This window comes from Gregarina niphandrodes, assembly GCF_000223845.1.
Source record: "Gregarina niphandrodes unplaced genomic scaffold scaffold00013, whole genome shotgun sequence".
NCBI lineage: Eukaryota > Apicomplexa > Conoidasida > Eugregarinorida > Gregarinidae > Gregarina > Gregarina niphandrodes.
Window position 1 is genome coordinate 238,787 of NW_011645783.1, and position 1,527 is coordinate 240,313.

General features: G+C 57.5%; 1 protein-coding gene across 1 annotated transcript; it reads right to left on the reverse strand.

Annotated features, from left to right (window-relative positions):
* Positions 1 to 329: 329 nt before the first annotated feature.
* GNI_076600 (hypothetical protein) lies at positions 330 to 1,474 on the reverse strand (the record flags this gene model as incomplete). Its single annotated transcript, XM_011132202.1, has 2 exons — positions 330 to 359; positions 440 to 1,474. 2 exons carry the CDS (start codon positions 1,472 to 1,474, stop codon positions 330 to 332), a joined length of 1,065 nt encoding a protein of 354 aa, XP_011130504.1.
* Positions 1,475 to 1,527: the final 53 nt, after the last annotated feature.

The window sequence follows — 1,527 nt, forward strand, 5'->3', positions numbered from 1 at the left end:
GGCCGGTGGCGGTACGGCCGGTGGCGGTACGACCGGTGGCGGTACGACCGGTGGCGGTACGACCGGTGGCGGTACGACCGGTGGCGGTACGGCCGTCTACGTCGTCCTGTTCCGTGCTGGTGTACTCAATACCGGAGCCCACGAGTCGGAGCAGACGGAGGTTAATTTGCAGTTGTCGTTTCTCCTTGACGGCGGCGCCCACGTCTCCACTGAGGCGCACAATGATGTTGACGGGAGCGTCGAGCTCCTCGGCGGCGACCGGTTTTTGATCGTCGAGCCACGCCTCGGGCGGTAGACGCTCTTCTTCGGCCTTGGAGGCTGCGAAAACTTCACACCAAGGCGGCGGGCCGAACGGCGAACTGACGCGACTTGATGGGTTGAGTAAGAAAGGGTGCCCGAAAGATCGCGCCACACGCTTTTCTTTCCAGTTCTCGTATACCTCCGTATGCTGTTCGAACCCAGCATTCTCTTCTCCCGGTTCCTCCCCTCCACGGCCTTGTTCCGCCTCCGTAGCCGACTCGCGGCCCGACTCCCAGTGGCGGTCACCGGGCGAAGCAGCACTACCGGTGGAGATAGCACCGGTGGAGGTAGCAACACCGGAGGCGGTTGCACCGGTGGAACCGGTACCATTCGCACTGCCTCCGCCACCGCTTCCCCCGGGAGCAGTGACATCTTCTCCTCTGCGGGTACTGGAGGAGGTATTGGTGGAGGAGAAGTCAGGTAGGTAGCCGGCATTGTCTGCGGCTTCCCAAAGCGTTGGGGCAAGACTGCGGGTGGTGTCTTCTAGAAGTTCAACGCCCCAGTAGCGACTGGGTATGCTGAGTAGTTCTACCCAGAGTTCGGCGCGGTACGGGTAGTTGAGATTGGATCCCTTGAACACTTGCTGTTCGTAAGGGATACGGGTAACGTTCCAGCGTCTGCATAGGTGAGCAACAATGTGGGCGAAGTGCACTTGTTCCTGGGCACCCGCGGTAATAGTTTGAGCAATCTGACGTAATTGCGCGGCCAGTTCCGCCCCCACCTTTTTACGTCGCCGTAATGCTGTCAAGATCTCACGATAACTCTCTTCCTCATTCACCTGATTAATCGCACCCGTCACGGTCAACTGTCGCATTTTCTTACGCTCCATCTCCTCCGTGGCCGCCGGCGGTTGTGGAAAGGTACCATCCACCGGTGCAGTCTTCATCAAATCAAACACAGCATGCAACTGTTCCAGCTCACGCACTGCAGCCGCTTTATGCTTCGCCACCTCCGCCCAGACATCTCCATTTCGCAATTGCAAATCCACCAGCTTCCGTCGCTGCTTCTCAGTCCAGTCAGCGAACAACAAAAACAACTCCGTCTCCGTACGCATGAAGTTTATAAATAACGAACGGTCTGACTCATCCACCATCTCAAAAACAGCCTTCTCCACACGTTCCAATTCCAAGTCATTCTGCAACTCCTCATCAGCTGTCAACTCCGGCCCATTCATCACCCCATCATTCTCAACTGACTCCTCTGGAACAACAACTGACGCCGGAATAA